Genomic DNA, 23,084 nt, shown 5'->3' on the forward strand with positions numbered 1-23,084 from the left:
TTCACTTGAAAATACAATAAAATAATTTTTTTTATTTTTTTATTATTGACATCAAAACAACAAAATCATCAAGAAAAACTTAAAAAATCATTAATTTAATCTTTGAAAATGTTTTTTAGAAATATATTAAAATATTTTTTTATTTTTAAAATTTTATTTTTAATATATATATATATATATATATATATATATATATTTTTAAATAGTTGAAACAAATAAAATTTTATTTTGAAGTAATTAAAAGAATACAAAATCACAAAAAGTTAAAGGTGCCTTGATTCATTCCCCTCCATTTATCAAAGCATAGGTGAAAAGCACCTCTTTCCTGGGTTCCTTCCCACTTCCCAATGGCTTTGTACTGTCTCTATCAAACCAATTGATTTTGTAAGGCTGAAACCATTTCACTTCTCCATGGCTTTTTTCCTGTCTCTATCAAAGCAACCACTTTTTATACCCAAAAAAAAAATGACAATAATAATCAATTCATTTTTTAAAATGATAACAAAAAAAAATTGTTCTTTTCCGGTTTTTCAATTTTTTACAGCACAATTACTTAAATGCTTTTAGAAAATAATATTTATTAGCTTCGGATGCTAGGATACTTCGGTTATTTTGATATTTGTTTTTTGTTATTTTTATGTAGGATGGATGTTACTTATGTCTTTTTATATTTATAAAATATTATTTAAATTAAAAGGTGGCAAGTACATGCCTAGCGGTCGGTAAATAGGCGCTGCTTGCATCTTTGCAACGCCAAAACAAATCTGAATACTACCGTCTGTGACGACGTTCGATGCGCATTATTGTTCTTATCACGGTGGTAAGGTGTGCGCGGTCAAAAGACCACTGGTTGAGCTTCCAGTTGAGTTACGATTACATTTTCTTTCTTCTCTTCCTCTTTCCTCTCTTTCCATGTGAGTTTGTTAAGTTAAATTAAGTTTTTTTTTTTTATTGGAATGTATTTGATTGAGTTAATTTTATTTTTTAACATTTGATTTTTATATTAAATTTTATCCCTATTCTTTTAATTACAAAATATTTGATGTTGAATTCTTATTAACTTTTTTACTCTTTTTTTTACTTTTTTAATTAAAATTATTTTTTAATTTCTTTTTTATATTAAATTTTATCCCTATTCTTTTAATTACAAAATATTTGATGTTGAATTCTTATTAACTTTTTTACTCTTTTTTTTACTTTTTTAATTAAAATTATTTTTTAATTTCTTTTTTTTATAATTCATATTATAATTATACAATTCAGTCTTATAATTTGCGTTATAAATTCTACAGATTAGGCCAAGATAACTTTAATTATTTTTTATAAGATAGTAATTTTCAAAAGTATTTTTTTATTAAAATATTTTTTTTAATTTTTTACATAACATATCATAACTATTAAAAGATCTAAATAAAATATTAATTTAACATTTTTTTTGAACAAAATACAACTTAAAAACCACTTTAAAAAATAAAAACTGCAAGCTGCATCAGAGTCAGTAAATTCCCAAATTATATGATCTCTCTTAATTCATTTTTTTTTGTTTAATCAATCATATTAAAAAAAATCTAATCCCAATGGTAGCAGAATATACAAACAAAACTCTAGACAAATTCATGATCAAAATTAGGGCAGTCAAGAAAATCATGTTAGAAAGTAAAACCTGCCTTGTTTATTTGATTCTGTTTTAAACAAGCACATTCAAGATTAAAATTGAGATTTTAATTGTTAATATTGGATTCAAATCTCACTTTGGAAAGGAGAGCAATTTCCCTTCTATATTATAACCAGAAGAGAATTCTCCTAACTCACTCAAAAAAAAAAAAAAAAAAACATTTCACGCCAAAAACATTAAAAAAGAGGAATAAAAGGAAACTACTATTGAAATTTCTAGAGCCAGTTTCAAAAAGCTTCCAGAAATCCCATAGTGTTTGCTTCACAGACGAAGCAAACAGCAAAATACAACCGTAATGCCTCTCAAATTATCAGACATTCAATCCTTACAATGTCACCACAGTTCATGACATGTTACCAAAATATTACACATCCTGTAGGAAGATGGAAACCTATATTTGTGAAGAAAAAGGAAAAAAGAGGGCAGAAGAGTATATGATTTAATGAATGCAACTATGCAAAATGTATACAACATTTGACTTGAGACCTATGAAGACAATAAAAGACAAAGAATAATGCAATGCAGGATTCAATACCCTCAATAATATGTTGAAGACAAGACCCCCCAACCATGTATACCAAAACAGTGCAACAGTTAAAAACACAACCTGACCATGACAGACATTATGATAATCCGATACAGACATGAATAAACAAAAACAACGAGCTGCAGAAAAATCAGGAATGAAAACCGGGTCTTCTGTAGTGCAGCACCTAGGTGGTCTTCCAGTGTAACAAAACTTTGACCTGACAGAAATCCATCCCAACAACCTAAGGTAGTACTTCAGAGAAGATGACCAAGGCAGTGTGCAGTCTGACAAGAAGAGGTCAACCATTTCAAGGAACAACAAACAACCAATGACTAGGTGTTGACTGTCTTGTATTTACTCAGCAAATCAAAGTTTCCCCTACCATTTCCACCAATTCTATCCTCTATACTCAATAATTTATTAGACTTTTTTGACAGACCTTCACCCACATCTTAAAAGCAATCCCACCCCATTCTCCTCCATGACAAAATCGAGAACCCAAACTCGTGGTGCTGATGCAACAGTTAGGGACAACCTGAAGACCGGTGACTTCCATTGTCTGAAAATAGCAGACGACCGATGACCCGACACAAATGCAACCCCGGACCCCGACTCAATACACCCAAATGCATGCAGGGACTTCTAAAAGAAAAGAACATGCCAAATAGCAATAACCTCAAACAGAAATGGCACGACTGATGGCCAACTTGGCCCATTCAGCAGATTCCTTAATCATATGGTCATCAGAAGACAAACATTCATTTAAAAAGTCTTTGCTAGAAAGAGATTGCTGTATCAAAGAGCCAGCATTACTTCCCAGTGTATCTGCTAAATCTCCCAGGACTCCAATTGCAGTTTTCATAACGACATCATCCCTGCAGACAAGTAGCTTACAAGTCATTAACCAGATAACACACACATTTTATACGTGCATACATGCACACACAAATACATATATGTACAAATAAGAACTACAAAAAACAGACGATAAAGAGTATATTTCAGAAGAACTCACATGTCTTTCTCCATGTACATGCTATCCAAGAACTGCAGGATGTGAGGTGCATAAGGAATCAAGAGCTGAGTTTTAGGAGAATTCTTAAACCCTTGAAGAATTCCAGAGTATGCCTCCAAAATTCCATTTCTCAAAGAATTTGTGTATTCAGTCATTTCATCGTCAGCAACAGATGTGTGGGCAGACAACTCTGCGGCACTTTGCAGCATTGGCATGGCATACATCAAGTACTTCTCAAAATTCTCTCCTATTGCCAGGGCAATGTCGCCAAAGCTAGAGAAAATAGGAGGCTTCACAGATCTATGCAGCTGGTTGCTTGATAAATCCTTGAGAAGCTGAGTCATAATACCATCACAGTAAGGCAAAATTTTATCTTCCAATGCCCTGCAGATATCACCCACCACACCGACAGTCACAGCACAGACTTGGTACTCCTCAAAATTCTGAAGGCCCATTTCTAGGTACTTGTAAAACTCTGGCATGTATTTTGCAAAATCAGGACCAGTTGCATAGGCAAGGGCTCCTATGGCTAACATGGCCTCCTCATGCACAGTTGCACTTCTACAAGCAAAGACCCTCAGGAAGAGCCCCATAATCTGATCTACATATTGCATGAACACATACTTAGTTGGCTCAGAGGAGCCTAACTTCTGAATTATGACCTGTAAGCAACCACAGAGAAGCCCTTGCAATTCACCCTGCTTCTCTCTCTCATCAGAAGAAAGCTTCTGCCCTTCAAGAGTATTGTGAAGCTCCGTCATGATGACAGGAACCAGTTGCAGCACCATTGGTGCTGTTTCATCAGTCGAGCATCTCACCACCTCATTCAACGTTTCATATGCAGCAGTCCTTAATCGGGACTCCCCAGCATCCTCTCTGTGGGTAACAAAGAGAAGTGTCTGGACAATTTCCTGGAAGTAAGGAGTAAGAGGTGATGATGGGGTCACCTCTTCATAACCCTGGGCAAGGAAATAGAGGGCACCACATGCCTTCTCTGCTACATTGGCAACGTCCTTCATGCTCTGGAGTAGTACCGTGACAATTTGTTGGCAATTTGCTTGAGTAATTATCGGTGTATCCACAGTTGAACCATGGAGGAATTCAAAGATTCGACCAAGGGTCCAAGCAGTTGTATCCTTCACATGGTTATTTGGATCCTTTGTCAAAGCAGTCAGCATGAAGTTCAAAGCAACATTAACAAGAGGCGTTAGTTTCTCAGGGGAAGGACCTTCCAAGATCGAGCCAAATGCATAAGTAGCTGCCTCTCTATGCCTCCAATCTGGTTTTGTAATGTTATCTTCAATGAATTGCATAACAAGCTGCACAATATCATCTCCCACAGTCCTTGCAACCAAACCAAGGCATGTTCCACCAGCCATTGCAATATTCCAAGCTCCTTCATCTTGATCCTGATCCTCCTCTTGCTTTAGGAGAGTCTCCAACAACATTGGGACCAAAGCAGGGAGAGCCTGCTTAATAAAGTAAAAGCAAGGAACATCAGAATCCCCAGTGAAATCACCCCCATATTCTTCCAAGATATCTATCTCCTCATCACATATTGAACTCCAGAATTCAATTGCTTGAAGGGCTACAGGTTCTTCATCTTCCCTCACGGCCTTCGCCGTGATGTTAAAGATATCCTGCATATAAGGAGCCAATTTCTCATAGTATGTTGATGAAATAGAGACCAGACACTCATAAGCAGCTTGTCTTATCTTCATTTCTGGGGATAAAGTTGCCTCGCAGACCACTCTCATGATATAATCACGCTCCATATCATTGCTGAAGTTCGCCTGAGCAAATCCAAGTGCATTGTACAGTGCTCGGGTTGCAGCAAGCCTAACATCATTGTTTCCTTCAGTTGCGTTCATGCCCTGTACTACTGCTGTAAGTATCTTGTTTACATGGTCTTGATCTACAACATCAGGTGAGACTTCCTCACACAAATATCCAAGAGTCTCTAAAGTAGCTTGCTTGACATGAGCAGGTAACTGATGAATATTGGATAAAAGTGATCCAATCAGCTCTGGCCACTGTCTCTGAGGCAACTCAATCCCTGCAATCTTGGCAATAACTTGAGATGCAGTTGACCGTGCATCTGGTACAGGAGAAGCAAGTGTCTTCAACAAACATGCCTTAATTTGACCCTTTGCATTGTTGTCCAGCGACAACCATCTTTGAACAAGCTCAAGCTTTCTATGCTGTTCCTTTGCATCCAACGCATTTTTAAGAATTAAACCTGCTAATTTACGACTGTCAACAGGCTTCTCATCATTAGCTAGCTCTCCGGAGAGAGAGAGCAAAAAACTGGGCAGGTTTTGCTCCTGAAACTGTTTTAAGCTTTCTTCTGCATGCTTCCGCACATTCCCATCTATAGATTGGGCATTCAAAAGCACCTGGGTCACTTCCATTGCCATATTCTACCTGAAAGCATCAAACTTTCATTAGCCTCACACCCCCAAACTTCTAAATCTACTTAATTTGACACAGCCAATTAGCAATTAAAAATCCATCTCAAAAAGGGATCCACACAATAACCACTCAAAATCCAACAAAAAAAAAGAGAGTAAAAGCTAGCAAAATCAATAAATGCAAAAAGCTCAAAACATCACAGTAAAGTTAATACTAAAATCAGTGAATTTAATTAAAAACCAGAAATAATAATCAATCAAAATTCACTAAAAAACAGTGTAGCATAAAAAAATTCAAAATAATCAAAACTCCAAAAAACCCAGATCAAATCAAATTCAGTAAAGCTTGTAAATTTAATCAAAATTTCAAACAGATTCAAAAACCCCAATTGAGAAAAATAACTGATCAGATCCGGTTGATCAGATCGAGTGACAAAATCAGCACAGTAAAACCCTAATTGAGCAAATAATGAAGCGATTTAGAAGGTTAATTAAGAAAAATAAATTAATTACCTGTAAAGAGTGTGAGAAAGACAGAGAGGGGAACGGCGCTTTGAAACCCTAGGAGAGAGTTTTTTAGAGAGAGAGAAGACGCGGATGTGAAGGAGGATTTGAATAGAATGGAAATCTAAATATCAATTTTACTTTTTAAAAAATAAAATAAAAATAAAAGGTGTTATCCTCTGCTACAAGTCTTGATTAGTGGGTCCCAATTTCTTTGTGGGCCCAAGGATAATTAATTAATTAATTAATTAAAGGGCAAACTACATCTTGGTCCTTGGACCATCGTTACGCTACAAATTTTGATGAGGTCTCTTTGATTTGATATGTTAGTACAAGTATTGGGATATTTGGAAGTGTGATAATAATTATTTTTTAAAGTAATTTTTATTTAAAATATATTAAAATAATATTTTTTAAATTTTAAAAATTTATTTTTAATATCAACACATTAAAACGATTCAAAATTATTTTTTTAAAAAATCAAATTTTATTAAAACTCTAGGGCAAACACAGCCCTAAACGGGATTTTAATTGTGTTAGTACTATATCACAAGAGATTAGTCCTCCCATCCAATACAATTTTGTCCTAACTTTGTATTATACATGGAAAATAACTCTATTTATATTTCTAAGATTAAAATTATACATGATTCTATTGTGCTTGTTGTAATATTATATTTGAATCCAAAAATTAAAAAAGGCTAGAAAAAAATGGATTATTCTAGATTTGATCGATTTACTTGAAAATACATTATGAAAATGATTTAAGGATTCATTTATGATTATAATAGCTTTTGCTTCTAGGTGCTTTTAAAAGTATGTTTGTTTTTAAAAGGTATTAAATTGATTTTTTTAAAAAATATTTTTCAATGATTTTGATGTGTTAATGTCAAGAATTAAAAATAAATTTTAAAAATATTTTAATGTATTTTCAAGCGAAAAATATTTTTGAAAAACACCCTACATCACAATATCAAACATAAGCTCAATATAGAGGCATAAAAATTAATTTGAGAATATTATGATGGTTGATATAAACAATTTTTTAATGTTCTTTCTACGAGCTGTGTTTATTTGAGAATTTGTATATATATTTTTATTTAATTTTTATGTTTTTTTTTAATCATGCATGGTAAAACTTATGAATTAGGATCTCTAGGATAAAATACAATGTATTAACCTACCAATTCAAGCATGTTTGAAAACAATAGCAAACATTGATTGGCTGGAAGGCAAACATCATTTCAATTATGATAAACTGTATGTAATTAAAGCTTTTACTAGATTTGGGACGTCAACGAAACATGTAAGATAGTTGGAGGGCCTGAGTGTAGTTTGTTCATTATTAAATTATCTGTAGTCAAAAGTTTAAGTGAGAAACAAAGTCATCGCATCTGACGGACATGATTGGTGATTGGAAATTATTGGGGTTTAGGTATAGTAACTTGGAGTTTGGACAAAGGAAGCTAGAGTGTGGGCTCCAGGATTATGTCAATGCGAGTGAGAGTTGTGTGTTGATCCAATGGCTGAGATTTTTTGTTAATGGCTGTTTACTTTAATCTAACGGTGGATGGTTGGTCTGGGCTGTCTTTGTAGAGGTGTGACTTGGGTCCAGTTGGTTTGATTCATAATCCGACATTTCTTGTTTGCTTATGATTTGGAAAGCAATGAGAGGTTTTTTTTTTGGGTTCTGTTTGGCTACTATCCAAAATTAAAGCAATAAATATAGTAAAAATAAAAAATTCAGAGTAAAATTTTTTATTTAAAAAACAAGAAATATAAGAAGATATATTTTCCCTTCTATTTTTTTTTGTTCCGAGATGGTAGCTAAATATTATTTTACAAATTTTAATTATTTTTTTCATTTTAAAAAAGAATAATAATATACCTTTTAGAAAATATATTTTTCTTAGAAAATTGAATTTGATTGGATTCAATCAAAATTCAAGATTTGATTTGATTTTTATTTTTTTTAAATCAAAATAATATTACCTCAATTTAAAAAAATTAAAATAAAACCATTTTGAAATGACATGTTCAATATGTGGTTTGGGTTATGAACTATATCATAGATCAGGTCAAGTTTTATAATTATAATATAATGAAAAATGAATTTTTTTAACCATAATTAATCAATTGAATTATAATTAATTTGAATTAACTAGGCTATCTATTTTGTTTTTAGAAAAAATATTACATATATTGCATTATGTTCATTTATGTTCAATGATTGCCAAACCAACTATATTATGTTCATTTATTGCACTATCTGATTCAATGAAGATTTAATGTAGTTGGGGTCGTTGAATGGGTAGTAATTATTCTCATAAATGTAATCCCATATTTCTCATAAATAATTAAAAACTAAAAATTACACACAAATATTAGATTAGCAATAACCATTACTAGGTCACATTTTAAGATCATTGATTCAATAACTCACCATTTTGAAGAAGTTTTTTCTTGGACAAAACCATAATTTCACTCCCATGCTTGAAAAAATTCCTCAATTCCATAATGTTTTTACTTGGTACATATGTGAAATAATTGTTATTCGATGTGGAAATGGATTGTGATTACACACTGAAATCAATGGATCCCATGATCGTTGTACAAAAATTATAAACATTAAATTAGTGAATTGATAGTGGAATTCACTAATTTAACATGTATAATTTTAGTATATTATTGTTTCCATGATTTGTATAATTAGTATTGAATTAGACAATTTTTACATATTAAATGCTTGAATCAAATAACATATGTATTAAATTTGAATGTTATTAGCATATATAAAGATAAAATTGAGAAATTATGTCAAAGGCAAACTGATGGATTATACCTTTTTTTTTTTTTCTATACAACAATTTCAAAGAAAATGGAAAAATAAGAGAAATAAATTGCATATAACTTTTTTTTCTTTTGCATTGAGGAGTAAAAGAAAAGAAGAACGACTGGATGAGTTATGACCAAGTAAAAATAATAATATTTAGTTATCATTAATGTTTTAAAAAATGGTATGGATGTTCAATGAAACATGGTGACAATGCAAGTTTGTGTTAATAAACTGATATGTTGGTATTAATATATCTGCAATCATGATCATTTTTTTTTTATTATTATTAATATAGATATTCAGGTCAGCTTATACAACGATGGTTTTTTAAGATGTTTTTTTTTTTAATTTTAAAATATATTAAAATAAATTTATTTTTTTAAAAAAAAAATTTATTTTTAATCTAGCATATTAAATTAATTTTAAAATTTTAAAATATTAATTTAAAACAGTTATTTTTTAAAATATTTTTTAAAAATTATGATGCTACCACAAAGATAAATAAAAACCTAGGTGTCAAGTGGTAAGAGTTTGAGATCAAGGGGTTTGCTTCCCCGATAGTCTCAGGTTCGAGCCCTGTGGTTGCTAATATGATGACCACTAGAGGCTTACATGGTCGTTAACTTCAGGGCCCGTGGGATTAGTCAAGACACACGCAAGCTGCCCGGATATCTACATTAATCAAAAAAAAAAAAAACCTTAACAGGGATGGCAATGAGGTCTATATATTCTTTTTATGTGCTAACGTGTATGTCTTTTAATCTATTTTGAGACCATGTTTGTTTCCCGGAAAATAGTTTCCAGAAAATCGTTTTCCAAACTTTTCCGTGTTTGTTTGCTATTAGAAAAGTTGGTTAACGGAAAACACTTTCCGGTCAATGAAAAACACTTTTCGGTCAACGAAAAACACTTTTCAATCAAAGAAAAATTTGGCTTGGTTTTCAGGAAAGTGTTTTTTTTTTTTTTGCTATGTTTATTTTCCGGAAAATAGTTTCCGGGAAATTACTTTCTAAACTTTCCTATGTTTGTTTGCCGTTAGAAAAGTTGGTCAACGGAAAACACTTTACAGTCAAAGGAAAATTTAGCTTGGTTTTCAGGAAAGTGTTTTCCTAGAAAATTTAGGCGGAAAACACTTTCCGGAAGTTGTGAAAAATTTAGAAACGTCATTATTTGCTGATTATATCAAATTTGATCCTTAAACTTTTGATTACTATATATATTTTGTTTTGAATATTTATTTTTCAATTTCATTTCTTAAAATTTAATTTTTATATTAACTTTGGTCCTTATTTTGATAATTGCTATTTGCCTTTTCCTTATCATTTTTTTTTATTGAAATTTTTTATTTATCAAATTTGGTCCTCATTCTTTTGATTGTTACTTATTTTATTTGAAATAATTTATGAAATGTTGATTATTATTATTATTATTATTTTATTTTCTTTATCTTTCATTTTTTTTAATTTTTTAGATTTGATCTTTATTATTTTGATTATTATTTATTTTATTTGAGATAATTTATGAAATTATATTTTTTTTCAATTTCATTCTCATTCAACTATTTAATTTGTAAGATTTGTTCCTTATTATTTTAATAAACTTAAGAAAAATAAAATATTAATAAGTTATTTTCCAACTCATTTTCCATGAGATAACCAAATACTGGAAACTATTTTCCAACTTATTTTCCATTACATTACCAAACATTAGAAAGTAATTCACTTTTCTGGAATTCACTTTTAAAAAAAAAACTACTTTCAAGCACATAAACGAGGCCTGAAAGTAAATTTCAATTCCCCGTCCTGTATTTATTGAAACTCTACTTAATTTTTTTCACTATTAATTTAAAATAACTCTACAGGATTTTTCCATTAAAATAACTCCCTTTAAATTATTACTGGTACAGTTAGATGCTTAAAATAAATAAATAAATAAATATATAACCAAACTTTTTTTCTCCGAAAGCCACATCAAACATAACTTTTTCTGAATTATAATTGGTCCACGTGAGCACTGTGACATGTTTAACTAGAACTACAGTTTAAACAGAGTTTTCTGAGTTATAATTGGTCCACGTCATCACTGTGACATGTTCCCAAGAAGTGTAGTTCTAACAGACTTTTTTCTGAATTATAATTGGTCCATGTCAGCACTGTGACATGTTCCATCCACTATAAAAGCATGTCTGGTGCCTGACAGAAAATCATCCAAAGAAGAAAAAAAAAACCAATTGAAGAAGAAAGGAGAGAAAGTTAAAATCTTTATCTGTTGTCATTCAAGACAAGCAATCATGGGGTTTTCATTGAAGCATCGCGCAGGTTCTTTTATGGTGGCGGCAATTTTTTTGCTTGGTAAGTGTTCAGTTTTTCTTGAGTTTTTTTCACTCCTTTTCCTTTGTTTTTGTTTTTGGTTTTGTTTATATTTGCTTGTGTTTGGATGGTGAGAAAGTAGAGGAATGTAAAAGAAAGTGAAGTTTTTGAAACGTTAATGCTGTGTTGCGGTGTTTTTTATTATCGGGTTTTATCTTTGAGTTTTTTTTTTAATGAATTTGGAAAATGGTTTAGCAAAAGGGTTTATCTTTTTTTTTTTAATCATGCTAATAAATACCGAATTCAAAGGGAATGATTTTGTTCCTTCTAGCATTTTTTTTCTTTGTTTATAAATGGCATTGAATTACAGCAGAAGTTGAATAACATGCTTTCTTTGTATTTTCTCTTGAAATTGATTTTTAAGATTGTGGTTGAGATTCTTGCTTCCTTTATTGACAAGGGAATTTAATCTGTGAACAGGGAGTTTGTTAACAGTTTCTATAGCAAAAGAGGAGGCCACCAAGTTGGGGACAGTGATAGGAATAGACCTTGGAACAACATATTCTTGTGTTGGTGTTTACAAAAATGGGCATGTTGAAATCATAGCCAATGATCAAGGTAACCGGATTACGCCGTCGTGGGTGGCATTCACTGACAGTGAGAGATTGATTGGTGAGGCTGCAAAGAATCAGGCAGCTGCTAATCCTGAGAGGACCATCTTTGATGTCAAAAGACTTATAGGAAGAGTGTATGTACTCTCTCTCATAGTTCTTTTGTATGCATGCTTGTGTGTGAATGATTGTTACGTGATTGAGATTCTAATCTCTGTGTGTGTGTGTGTATGTTTGTAGTTATGGCGACAAAGAAGTTCAAAAGGACATGAAGCTTTTTCCATACAAGATTGTCAACAAGGATGGAAAGCCTTACATTGAAGTCAAGATTAAAGATGGGGAGACCAAGGTTTTCAGCCCTGAGGAGATTAGTGCCATGGTTATTACAAAGATGAAGGAGACAGCTGAGGCGTTCCTTGGAAAGAAAATCAAGGATGCTGTTATAACTGTTCCAGGTAAAGTGATAATGTTTTTCAATTTAAAGCAATTTCGATTAGGAATTGGTAAAGTATGGTTGAGGAGGATTGGCTTTTGTGATTTTTTTGAACTCTGCAGCTTACTTCAATGATGCCCAAAGGCAGGCTACTAAGGATGCCGGAGTTATTGCCGGTGTGAGAGTTGCGAGGATTATCAATGAACCAACAGCCGCTGCCATAGCCTATGGTTTGGACAAGAAGGGTGGCGAAAAGAACATTCTTGTATTTGACCTTGGTGGCGGCACATTCGATGTTAGTATCTTGACCATTGATAATGGTGTCTTTGAAGTGCTTGCAACCAATGGAGATACTCATTTGGGAGGTGAGGACTTCGATCAGAGAATTATGGAGTACTTTATTAAGTTGATCAAGAAGAAGCATGGAAAGGATGTCAGCAAGGATAACAGAGCTCTTGGAAAGCTAAGGAGAGAATGTGAGCGTGCCAAGAGAGCTTTGAGTAGCCAGCATCAAGTCCGTGTGGAGATTGAGTCTCTCTTTGATGGCGTTGATTTCTCTGAACCACTTACCAGAGCTAGGTTCGAAGAGTTGAACAATGACCTGTTCAGAAAGACCATGGGACCAGTTAAGAAGGCCATGGAGGATGCTGGATTGGAGAAACACCAGATTGATGAAATTGTTCTTGTTGGTGGAAGCACTAGAATTCCCAAGGTTCAACAGCTTCTCAAGGATTACTTTGATGGGAAGGAGCCCAACAAGGGTGTGAACCCCGATGAGGCTGTTGCTTACGGCGCTGCTGTTCAAGGAGGCATTTTAAGCGGGGAGGGTGGTGATGAAACCAAAGGTAATCTTTCTTCATGCCATTAATACGACTGAAATAGGAGTTCGAATCGACGGGATCCCAAGCTCACTGACTGTAATGTCTTGATCTAATTTGCTTCCTCCAGATATACTTCTGTTGGATGTGGCACCTCTTACTCTTGGTATTGAAACTGTTGGTGGGGTGATGACCAAGTTGATCCCAAGAAACAGTGTCATACCCGCTAAGAAGTCTCAGACCTTCACCACTTACCAGGATCAGCAAACTACTGTCACTATTCAGGTATATCAGCATAATTTCAGTTTTCATCTGTTTGCACAGAGGCCTGCATATATATATGAAATTAGCTGTTTTAATGTGATCATGTACTGTAGGTCTTTGAGGGTGAAAGGAGTCTCACAAAGGATTGCAGGTCGCTTGGGAAATTCGATTTATCTGGAATTGCCCCAGCTCCAAGGTTTGTTCTGATTCTTATGCTCGAGCTCTTAGATTCTTTTTCATGGTGATTACCCGTGCTTCACCGGCTAACTTAATGTGGCTTGTTTATTCGAGCAGAGGAACTCCTCAGATTGAAGTGACATTTGAGGTTGATGCCAATGGTATCCTAAACGTCAAGGCTGAAGACAAGGCCTCAGGAAAATCTGAGAAGATCACAATTACAAACGACAAGGGTAGGCTCAGTCAGGAGGAGATTGAACGGATGGTTCGGGAAGCTGAGGAATTCGCAGAGGATGATAAGAAGGTGAAGGAGAAGATTGACGCCCGCAACAGCTTGGAGACCTATGTCTACAACATGAAGAACCAGGTCAATGACAAAGATAAGTTGGCAGACAAGTTAGAGGCTGATGAGAAGGAGAAGATTGAGACAGCCGTTAAGGAGGCCCTCGAGTGGTTAGATGATAATCAAAGCGCTGAGAAAGAAGATTATGAGGAGAAGTTGAAGGAGGTGGAAGCTGTATGCAACCCCATAATCACTTCTGTTTATCAGAGATCTGGTGGAGCTCCGGGAGGTGCAGCAGATGGAGGAGATGACGATGACTCAAATGATGAGCTTTAAAGATGCTTTTTTTTTCTTCCTTACGCTAGAATGATTGAACGCGAGACAGGAAAAGGAGTGTTTAGTAAGGTTTCTTTCTTCATTTTTGTATAGAGGATCACATCTTAGAATTCAAAATAGCATTATATTTTCTTCCCTGTTTTTTGCTTCTACCATTGTTTAACGAGAAATAGAAATAGCTTCCTAAGAGATAAAAATATTTTACGAGACTGTATATTCAATTTTTTTTAATATATATTTTAATGTAGCTCTAAACTTACAATCCTTCACTTCACTCCAATCTAATCTCAGATACAGCTAGATCCACACAATTGGATTTAGAATGGCCATGAGGTCCAATGGAGAACAAAGACATGGACTTACACTGATAATTTGTGTTTTTTCTTGTAAGAAAGCAGCCAATTTTACAAAGAAAATACTATTTCCACCATTCCTGTCGGTGGTGAGGAAGCAAATACAAATGGTTCCATCTGCGTGTAACAGACAGGACTCAACAAACATCTGAGGATGAAAAACAGGATGAGGGCTGCAACAGAGCTATAAACCAATGATGTATTGGCAAAAGGCAAAGCATGTCATGCCATTTAACGACCCTCTATACTCAACCTACGAATTCTTTACGTAAAATATGGGAAGGCAAGAGAGAAGCAAACGTGAAGGACCGTGACAGAGAACACGATGCCATCAGTAAATTTGTTGCTAAGATGAAGAAATTTAAAAGGTTATATGTTGTAGCCATGTACAGTTGCAGGGAATTTGTCAAGAAGACTAACTGGAAGGAACCACAAAATAAACAGGCAGCCAGTCAGTCTATGATGCCACACGTTGCAGAAAAGGCCAGTCCGACTCACAGAGATCACGGGCAGACTGACCATCATTATCCTTCGCATCTGTATTAGCATTTTGCTTCACGAGATATTCAGCAATTGCTTCTCTCTCACAGACAGTAGCATAATGCAATGGGGTTTGGCCTTCATTATCCTGCCATTAAAAAAACTTAAGACCATTAGCAATAATCAGAACAGCGACAAAGAGAAAGAATTTCCATGGCATCTCACCCTAAAACACAAGGAAAATCTCAAAACAAGTTCAGTAATGCAGGTGTTCATCCAAAGAATCTATGTCACCAAATGCTTTCTTTTTTCAGAGAGAGAAAGCAAGGCCACTGCCTTATACCACCCGCTGGAAATGAGGCCTGAAACCAACAAATTCTAAAGAATGTGGGACAATGGACAATCTTTTTCAGGACCCCAATAAGTGATGCCCATTTCTAATCTTGAGATAGAAACTTCAGAAATTCAAGCAAAAAGCAAAGGGACATTTATTACATTAATTACTGAAAACTACTAGCACTTCAATTTGTATGATATCTAGCAGCAAGTAATAGTACCAGAGAATTGAAGACAGTTCAAAAAAGATGCCTCAAACATCTACTGTACCTTTGCATTTATGTCAGCATTCTTTCCAACAAGCTCCTCGGCAATATCAAGGTGACCACGATCTACAGCCCAATGCAAAGGAGTCCGGCCCTCACTATCTGCAGTAATCACAAGTGTTTAGAAACTCAGTGGTTCATGGAAAAGAATAAATACCACACAAAACCAGGAAAAAGAATAGAAAAGGCTGCCAATGTGCCTGTTCCAGCACAAGCTACAGTTATGAATATTGTAAAACATTGCCAAGCCCACTTCCGTATTGAGAGTTTAACTTGATATCAGGAAATACAATTTTTCAATCCAGTCGCTTTTCAATCATAGACCTCACATCAAATCACATAAACCTCCAATCAAAAGGTTTTTTTTTTAAAAATGTGATCTTTTCTTAGTTACAACAAAATATTGGCATGTTTTATTTCTGAGAATATTTTCTTAGTTACAATAAAATAGTGGCAAGTTTCAGTCAAGTATTTAACCAGTAAGACAATCTTGGCAAGCTTCTTAGTTATGAATATGATTGCATCATTTAATGGCACCCGGCATTGCTAAAGCTCTGGCAAACATGGTAAGCTCGATAATGACTTATTAAATTGGGTGCAAGCATGCTTGAAGGCTATATTCAGGACATCTCAATTTGACTAACAAGTAAACACCCATGCAATCAAGGTGACAAATTTATTCATGACACCGATCTAATACCATTCATTTATTTCAGTGCCCACACATGAGCAGGAAAAAGAGAATAAAACAGAGGAACAAACCTCTCAAATTCACAGAAACACCACTATCAATGCATTTGAGCAAATTATTCACCTCTCCTTCTCTGGCAAAGGCATGAATGGCATCCATTTTCCTGAAAAGTGGGAACAACAAACCATTAAGCTTGTTTCCTGTGTGCCTATGACATTTATAAAGATACTCTTGGTGACAGTATCAATAACATGTTCACTAAACAGCATCTACATATTTCAATTATTATTGACACCATTCATACAAGCATAGACTTCATCATGGAAAACGTCGCAATGCCCTTGAAATTGTTGCTGCTGCAGTCAGTGCTTCATTGGCTGACACATTTAACCATCCTCCCAACCCCTGTCATATTATTAGCACCAAACTGGTAAATTAGACATCAGGGTATTGAGAAATACTGGACGCAGCCTTAAAGTGCTCCCACTCCACACTTAAGTGAAGATTCCTGCACCTCACTTTCAGTAGCGCCATCTACTAGACATTTGTAACTTCCTCCAAAACACTAATTCATCCCAACATATGGTACCATTATGAAGCAACGTACCTATCTAGGTATAAATACAGTTGACAAGGTATGCTACAAAAAAAAACCGATTTCTCAAGGAAAGCTGATCAAGATATTTACTAGACATTCCACCAAGATTCACACACAGGAAAAATGGCATGTCATAGGATTAGAGCCAAAGCAACATGAACTTGCCTATACTTTCTACATGCATGCTAGCATACAATCACATGAAGATCCTGGGTACCACCCTTACAAAGGAGCTATTTGAGTGATCATATGAAGACCTAAAGCATGCAGGTTAAGTAGGCTTTCCACATAGAAGTTAAAAGAACCTTACAACTCAGTTTCTGATTCCTCCTCATAGACAAAAGTGCTGAAAACCGGTCCCATAGGTCCTTTGCCATCCATGCTCTGTCCGTCACCATCTCTGCCTTTGCTCTTCTAATCATCCATAAATTTAAGAAATAAACATAGATAATCCAAATGAAAGTAAGTACATCTAAATAATTGAAGAAAAGATAAGGAAAAAGGCTAAATAAGAAGGCTAAACCTCACCACAGTAGAACCAGAAGCCCAAGTAGGATACAGCTCTGTAACAATATCAATGTACTTCTGCATTGCATCTTCTGGTGGCATAGCACCCAATTTCTGCCACGCTTGCCTAGTTCAAATCACCCAAAGATTCAAAATCAACCAGCCACTAATTCTTCACATACTAAACATAATATTCAACCCCAAGAACTATTCTGTAAGAACTGACACCCATTTTAACAAATGAACAAGAACCAAATTAAACTTAAAACCCTCCAAACAACTACTCACATATAGCTATCCTTTAAAGCAAATTTCATCAACAGACCGTGCGATATCATTAGTGAGAACCCAAAGCAAACCTGTCTAGTTTCAAATACCTACTTCATTCTCCTTAGAGATAAACACATAAATAAACAAACCCTCATACTTGCTGAAACCCACACCGCCCACATCACAAGTAAATTACATACTAATTACAACAAATTAACTTTCTTATCTGTTTCCTACCTCCTAATTACTATAGGCTAACACATTCAGACCTTGATCAAACCCAGACTACAATTCTAATTAATCCATCATAATTTCACCAACTTACCCACTACATTATCTACCTTCAAAAAATTCACAAAAACTAAAAACCCACTAAAATCAATTCTATAAATTACCATTTAGCCCGGGCAGTCATTTTGAGAGCAGAAGGAGGCGGACTAGTACAAGGACCTTCAGTAGCAATCTTATAATACCCATAAAGCTGCAACTGTAAATCACTCGATACCTTCAACGAATTCCGATCCGCCGCAGTTGCCGCCACAAATGCCGTCGCAGCACTAAACATTTCATCTAATTCCGTACTCTCCACACCTTCCCAGTCGTCGTCGTCATCGTCGTCGCCGCCGCTATCATTCCCTGACAGGCTGTCGTTTCGCACACTACCTTGTTCTGCGACCACCGAATCAATATCCCCGTGAGAGTGCTGGTGGTGGTGGTGGATGGTGGGGGTGGTGGTGGATTGGGGTTTTGGGGATTGGGGGTTTCGTGTGATATGGAGATTGTCGTTTTGGAATGAAACGACGATGGAAATGAGTTTGGCGAGGAGGTAAGAGAAGAGAAGACCTATGAAGATTGATGGAAGCAGTTGTTGCCAATCTGCCATTGAAATGGTAAGGAATTTAACAAAACCCTAACCCTAGAATTGATTCTGGGTTTTTGAAGTCGGAAAGGAGGGAGGGAGGGAGGGAGGGAGTGTTTGGCGCCTGGCAAATTGTTACTGGTTCTGTTCTTCGTCAAAATATAATAAAGTTATTTGTTATTAAAAAAAAATGGTAATAACGTTCTTCAATGAAGTATGGTGACACTGAGAGTCAACTGAATGTATACATGTTGTCGTGGTATTGTAGTTGTAGCGGAATCTAAAATAAAAATAAAATGAAATACTAATTTATATAATCACAACTTAACTCAGGTTAATTAATAGTTATACTATTTTTTTTTTAAAAAAATTAGAATTTAACTCCGCATCTTCTTTAATCAAATTCATATTTTTTTATTTAACTTGAAACATTATATTATTAAAATTTATCTTAATCAATATTTTTATTAAAATAATATCAATTTAACTAAGTCAATATTTATTTTTATTTAACTTGAAATTATGATGGAGTTAGATTTTGAATTTGGATAGTAATTATTTTTTAATGTAATTTTTATTTGAAAATATATTAAAATAATATATTATTTTTTAAAAATTTATTTTTAATATCAACAAATTAAAATTAAAAAAAATTTCTTTTATCAAAAACAAATTAAAAATTCAATGATAAAACCCCAATAGTCACACAGAAAAAACCTCCCCAATCGCATATAATATTACTTTCATAAAGTTTCTCACCCCTCCCCCTTTAATAAACAATAAAATATCTATCACAATTAGTAGGTATCACATTAGTAGGTTGGATAGCGGTAAGAACTTATAATCTCAAGTTTAAGTCTTAGTTGTTAATATGATTGTTATTGAAAACTTATATGATCATTAATTTTAGAGTTTGTAGGATTAATCGAGGTGTGTGTAAACTAGTCTGGATATCCACGTCAATTAAAAAAAATAAAATATCTATCACATTTTTTTTTCTTTTCTCATGCACTGTGAAAACTTACTGCAATTTTTTCTACTAGTTAACAAAAAATATAATATCTATCACATTTTTTTTTCTTTTCTCATGCACTGTGAAAACTTACTGCAATTCTTTTAAAATATAATAATATATTCATAAACCATATTAACAAAAAACAAAAAGGACAATAACATCATTTTTTTTGTTCATATATATATATATATATATAGTAATTAAGAGTGAGAACTATCAGAATTTTTTTAAAATATTTAATCCAAGTCCATAAATATATGATTATACCAAATTAATAGCATTCACTTTTACAATCTCTGAGCAAATAAATGGCTAACATAGGAATAATATACTTGTATACCTGCTGTTCTATCTATACATATTCTATAATTAAGCACCATGAGAGTTGCTAAACAGTAGACAAAATGCCTAAGCATTTACTCCTAGTTGTTATTCAGGAGTCCAAATCTGTGGATGATATGTTCCTTAACGAAGATGAAGGTGGGTGTAATTTATCGATAATATCTATTCATTGCATGGCTACTAGCTCGTTTGACGGCACCTGCTGGATTGGATCAATGCCCTTCTCCATTGCATGCAGGCACCAATGTGATCAATACTTGCAATTTCCATAGCCTGAATATAAATTAAACAGGAAATACAATTTCTTCAAAGAGTTTCTCTCTGCAGAACAAAAGGTGTGATGCATGTGGTGACAAAGAGTGCAGAAGAAAATGAACATACTTGGATTCACATTGGAGATGGCTGCGGTTTGTTCGAAATCGCAATCGTAGCCATTCTTTTCTGTGCCTTGATAGTATGCATTCATGGCGAATGCTGCGTGTGCTTTCACTGTATTAGGCATGAAGCACTCACCACCTTCTTGAATAGGTTTGCAGTACTCCGCTTCCAGCCCACACACATAATCAATGTTTCTCTGCAGAGCCTCCACATCTGCTCCTGGTTTAGGAAGGCACCAAATCTTCTCTTTAGGCCCTCCTGGCCCTGGACTCACCGGTGCAGGACTCGTAGGAATGGATGATTTAGCCTGTCAAGACAGAGTTTCAGTGATCGAATTTCAATCAAAATCTTTCATACACAATGATTAGAAAGTTAATTAATGTTAACTAATAATTAACAAAGCATGCTGTCACCAAGGTTATAAATTATTAGAAGGGCGATTGTGAGGACTAAGAAATACGTAATATGGTGGAATTTGCTAGCAGCCGCTACCTTTGGCCTTAGGATTCCAATATCGTACACCGGAGTCATGTCTGGCTGGAACAATCCGAAATTCCTCTCGCTAGGAGGCCCTGGTTTGAGATCTTCATTAAAAAGTGCGAAAATGTAAGTTTCAAACGTCCGGTTGGGCATGAGGGGGGTGCCAGCACCGGATGTTACATGCTGCATTAGATTCCTATTGTATTGAGCTGCACTTTCTGCATCAACACCAAGTTGTGATGATTCTCCCTGCGATGGCCACCCGGTTTCGGCGATGACAATCTCAATATCACTAAAACCAAGAAGTTTCATTGCTGAAAAGACTGCATCAAGTTGCCCATCCAACATGTTTGTGTAAGAAAGTTTGGTGTTTTCATCAAACACTCCTGAATTAGGCCTAAACAATGCATAATCAAGAGTATCAGCAGAGAAACCAAAAAATGGATAAGGGTTAATCATGAAAGGTGAATTGGTAGCTCTTAGGAAGCGAAGCAATGGTTTAAGAATACGTGTAGCGTAGCCTTGTCGAAATTTTCCAGTGGATGGTGGGCTTGAACTTGAGAGAATGCCTAAAGAGTGAGGGGTAGAGATTTTGATTCTATGGTCTAATGATGCACGAACTAAAGCTGTATGAAGTGCTTTCATTGCTGGAACCAAGCTTGCTACAGACAGTTTGTTTTCAATTGATATTACTTCATTGCCAACTAAAATTCGGACGATATTGGTGGCTGGCACATAAGGCTGGACATTGGATTTCACCCATTCTTGTGCAAAACCTAGATTGGTAAGATGAGGGATTTGATCATTGGGGACAGTGATGGTGATTGCAATGCCAGTGTGAGCAAAGGCTTGTATAATTTCGGTGTTCGTATCGAAGAGCCTAACACGGTTGATAATGGTGGATTCTAAAAGAAAATGGGCTACTTGTGCTGGTGGAGGCAGGTTGTCAGCCACCGTGCCATAGTTGACTCCAATGCTTCCTTCCGCCCCTAACAAAATAGCAAGATTGATAATTACTCATACATGAAATCATAAGCTCACATACAAAGAGGAAGATAAATATTATTCATACCTAGAATGTTGAAAGCCGAGGCAAGAAGCAAAATAGTGGAGACTATTGAAGAAGAAAATGAAGCCAAGGGTTTCCCCATTGTTTGTTGTGATCAGGAGAGGTGAAGGGTATGGAAGTTAGTGCTGCATGGGGCACAGCCACGGACCATTAATTCAAGAAGTGGACCTGAGATGCTTTTCTTTCTTCGTAGGGGAGGTTTTTGTGCTGTCATGTTGTGCTGTGAATCAGAGAACTTTTTACTGTTGTGTTTTCGACATGGATTTTTTTGGCTTTAATCACCTTTGAATCTGTTCCATATCAGGCTTCGATTTGATACATTAATTAAGCTAAAATTATTTATCATACTTTTTCAGAAAATCAATAAATATAAATAAAAATATAAAGAAAATCTTTCTATCAATAACTTTCCAATGGATTTTACCACCGACAATATTCTCATTATAGTATAAAACAAAAAATTAAAACAAAGTAAAATAACGATGACGTGATGATTTTACCAACAGAATTATCGACATAATTTATTCTGTCGGTAAAACACCCCAATAAAAAATCTAGAATCCATAATTTTACAACAGATGAGGCTCCTTTCTTATTATTATTATTATTATTATTATTCTTCTTCTCTATATGTAAAAAACATCAATATCCATTTCTTTCTCTTTTCTTTTCTCCTCAACTCCTTCTTTTCTCCTCCATACTCAGGTATATATTCTTCTTATTTTTTTTAATTAATATACTTTACAGATTTGTTTTTTTTTTCCTCTTCTTAGCTTCACTTGCAATCACATTAAGGTAAGATTTTTTTTCGTGTTTTTTTCACTATATTTGTTTTTTATTTTATTTTTAATTGTTTTTGTTCTTAATAATTGTATGAATATTGTTGTAGGATTTTTTTTCATATGATTTTTTTCTTTTTTTTTTTTCAAGCGTTTTGACTATTATAGAGTGTTGATTTATATTAATTTAATTATTTTATAGTTTTGTAAAATAGATTTTTTTAAAAAATATTTTTAAATAATTACCGACGGAATTACATACGGTATGTTGCCGAGGGAAATTTTTGCGCGCCTTTTCCGTCAGTAAATCCATCGGTAATAATATTTTTTTATTACCAACGGACTTACCGATAGAAAAATAATTATCGATGAAAGATTCACCGACAGAGTATTTTCATCGGTGATTTCATTAATAAATTAATTACCAACAGAATGATAATACAAATACTGATAAAAAATT

At 34.3% G+C, this 23,084-nt stretch overlaps 4 protein-coding genes across 6 annotated transcripts; 1 reads left to right on the forward strand and 3 right to left on the reverse strand.

Moving 5' to 3' along the window:
• Positions 1-1,851: 1,851 nt before the first annotated feature.
• Positions 1,852-6,275, reverse strand: LOC7464283 (importin subunit beta-1). The gene is made up of 3 exons (XM_002318401.4): positions 6,144-6,275; positions 3,220-5,643; positions 1,852-3,079 (listed from the first exon to the last, which is right to left on the reverse strand). The coding sequence occupies exons 2-3, from the start codon at positions 5,634-5,636 to the stop codon at positions 2,881-2,883; spliced, it is 2,616 nt and encodes an 871-aa protein (XP_002318437.1). The 5' UTR covers positions 5,637-5,643; positions 6,144-6,275; the 3' UTR covers positions 1,852-2,880.
• A 4,906-nt stretch (positions 6,276-11,181) lies between these two features.
• Positions 11,182-14,456, forward strand: LOC7464284 (luminal-binding protein 5). Its single transcript, XM_002317753.4, has 7 exons — positions 11,182-11,321; positions 11,760-12,027; positions 12,131-12,345; positions 12,446-13,168; positions 13,272-13,426; positions 13,519-13,601; positions 13,700-14,456. Exons 1-7 carry the CDS (start codon positions 11,261-11,263, stop codon positions 14,199-14,201), a joined length of 2,007 nt encoding a protein of 668 aa, XP_002317789.3. The 5' UTR covers positions 11,182-11,260; the 3' UTR covers positions 14,202-14,456.
• Positions 14,457-14,542: 86 nt separating this feature from the next.
• LOC7496409 (acyl-CoA-binding domain-containing protein 1-like) lies at positions 14,543-18,715 on the reverse strand. Of its 3 annotated transcripts, none has more exons than XM_052446080.1 (6): positions 18,098-18,715; positions 17,454-17,559; positions 17,236-17,339; positions 16,399-16,490; positions 15,641-15,738; positions 14,543-15,182 (listed from the first exon to the last, which is right to left on the reverse strand). In XM_052446080.1, exons 1-6 carry the CDS (start codon positions 18,583-18,585, stop codon positions 15,012-15,014), a joined length of 1,059 nt encoding a protein of 352 aa, XP_052302040.1. In that variant the 5' UTR covers positions 18,586-18,715; the 3' UTR covers positions 14,543-15,011. The 3 variants fall into 3 exon arrangements, with proteins under 3 accessions (XP_052302040.1, XP_002318438.4, XP_052302041.1); XM_002318402.4 differs by having other exon boundaries at positions 17,457-17,559; positions 18,098-18,700; XM_052446081.1 differs by having other exon boundaries at positions 17,236-17,336; positions 18,098-18,700.
• A 1,075-nt stretch (positions 18,716-19,790) lies between these two features.
• LOC7464285 (glucan endo-1,3-beta-glucosidase) lies at positions 19,791-22,028 on the reverse strand. The gene is made up of 4 exons (XM_002318403.4): positions 21,849-22,028; positions 20,789-21,765; positions 20,300-20,603; positions 19,791-20,191 (listed from the first exon to the last, which is right to left on the reverse strand). The coding sequence occupies exons 1-4, from the start codon at positions 21,925-21,927 to the stop codon at positions 20,169-20,171; spliced, it is 1,383 nt and encodes a 460-aa protein (XP_002318439.3). The 5' UTR covers positions 21,928-22,028; the 3' UTR covers positions 19,791-20,168.
• Between the last annotated feature and the right edge of the window lie 1,056 nt (positions 22,029-23,084).

This window comes from Populus trichocarpa, chromosome 12 (assembly GCF_000002775.5).
Source record: "Populus trichocarpa isolate Nisqually-1 chromosome 12, P.trichocarpa_v4.1, whole genome shotgun sequence".
NCBI lineage: Eukaryota > Viridiplantae > Streptophyta > Magnoliopsida > Malpighiales > Salicaceae > Populus > Populus trichocarpa.